The sequence below is a fragment of the Pseudomyrmex gracilis genome, unplaced genomic scaffold (assembly GCF_002006095.1).
Source record: "Pseudomyrmex gracilis isolate BER0280 unplaced genomic scaffold, ASM200609v1 scaffold_4555, whole genome shotgun sequence".
Taxonomy (NCBI): Eukaryota; Metazoa; Arthropoda; class Insecta; order Hymenoptera; family Formicidae; genus Pseudomyrmex; species Pseudomyrmex gracilis.
The window spans coordinates 2,612-4,091 of NW_018025139.1; the positions used below are offsets into that span (position 1 = coordinate 2,612).

Consider the following 1,480-nt stretch of genomic DNA (forward strand, 5'->3'; position numbering starts at 1 on the left):
CGTTGCGGGCGGTACGTTATTGCTCGTAGGCACGGTGCGGTGCGGGCGGCACGCATGCCGCTATGCAGCGTGTATTTGATACACGCTGCCAGTTTAACAATTTTATTCGGTGCTAAGCGCCGTTTTTGTGCCGGGACGGATGTTCGGTCCCGGCTGTAACAATAGCATCGTTATAAATATTGGAGTATTACCGGTATTAACATTATGTATTGGCGTTATCATTCATTTCGAATGTTGCTTTATCCAAAAAAAAACTATGTTGAATAAGAAGTTAGGTTGTGACCGGACGCTTAAGACGTTTAATTAACTTTTACGGTCGCCACCTGCTTTGATCATCAAACAGGAAGAAATTAATCCTTTCGTTGTGTTCTAGGAACGGACTCACCAAACCGATGAACATCCGGACTTGCCGCTTTTGTCCCTGGATCTTCTTTGACTACGGACCCTGGATGATGGCTGCGGACAACGGGCTTCTGGTAAGGCCCAGATTTTACCAAAGTTCAGGTTGTGCGAAATGATCGTACACTGAGTTTATAGGTAAATTGTTTACAAACTGTTTATTTACACTTGTTAAGATAACAATTTTTCTTGTGTCACAGGTTTGTACACTAAACATAATTTACAACCGAGTTTACAGTGTCGCAATCTGCGTTGCTTGTTATAAACACCCGTACTCGACTGCTGAGCAAGATACGTGTTCATAGCGTCTTACTTCTTGAGACGCTCGTACCAGACTTTTGAGCAAGATACGTAACTACGACGTCACACTAGTTCGGACGCCCGTATCCAACTACTGAGCAAGAAACGTGATCATAGCGTCTTACTTCTTGAGACGCTCGATTCCTACTACTGTGAGGAGCGCGCGGCTTCGGGAAGAAACCTCGCCTTCCCCACTCCTTGGTGCTCGCGCATGCGCAACCCGCTTTAAGAACAAAACTATCAAATTATTGATGAAACTTTACTGACTTATTCTTTGACCCAAAACATGTCTACANACAAAGTTTTATCCATAATTGACAAATTTTCACGAAGTTAATACAAATTTGAAAATTTCAATTATTGAAATTTCCCATCAGTCAAGTCTCATCAACACTCGAGAAGTTTATTCCCAAAGTTTTGCTAATAATTCACAACTCCTTCCTTTGTTTCAGACTGAGTCATCGATGGATAAAGGTTCCAAACAGGTAAGTACCAAAATTTACTAACGCATCAATTATTGAAAATACTCAGTGTGGAGCCTTCTCCATCAAAGCTTTTTCCATTTCCGAAATACCACTCATAATTCTAATCTCGTTTTTGTTTTACAGGTGCTGTCAGTCTCTGAGAGCCTGCCAGACCTAAAACAAGCACAAAGCGTTAATTATTTGTTAAACTTGCAGTATCGTTTCTACAAAAGATGCTTCTTACGCACGCCAAGTATTAACAATAATTCATCTTTTTGTGAGTGTTAGGCTTGATGACGCTGTCAGGGTTAGGACCC

The 1,480-nt window shown here is 41.6% G+C and overlaps 1 protein-coding gene across 1 annotated transcript in view; it reads left to right on the top strand.

The window, feature by feature from the left end:
- Positions 1 to 1,416, top strand: part of LOC109863382 — a gene marked incomplete at both ends in the record, with an annotated part of 3,975 nt that extends 2,559 nt beyond the window's left edge. The window contains 3 exons of the mRNA XM_020443641.1: positions 374 to 476; positions 1,152 to 1,184; positions 1,308 to 1,416. Coding sequence (XP_020299230.1) covers positions 374 to 476; positions 1,152 to 1,184; positions 1,308 to 1,416 — 245 coding nt within the window. The remainder of the gene's footprint in view (positions 1 to 373; positions 477 to 1,151; positions 1,185 to 1,307) is intronic.
- Between the last annotated feature and the right edge of the window lie 64 nt (positions 1,417 to 1,480).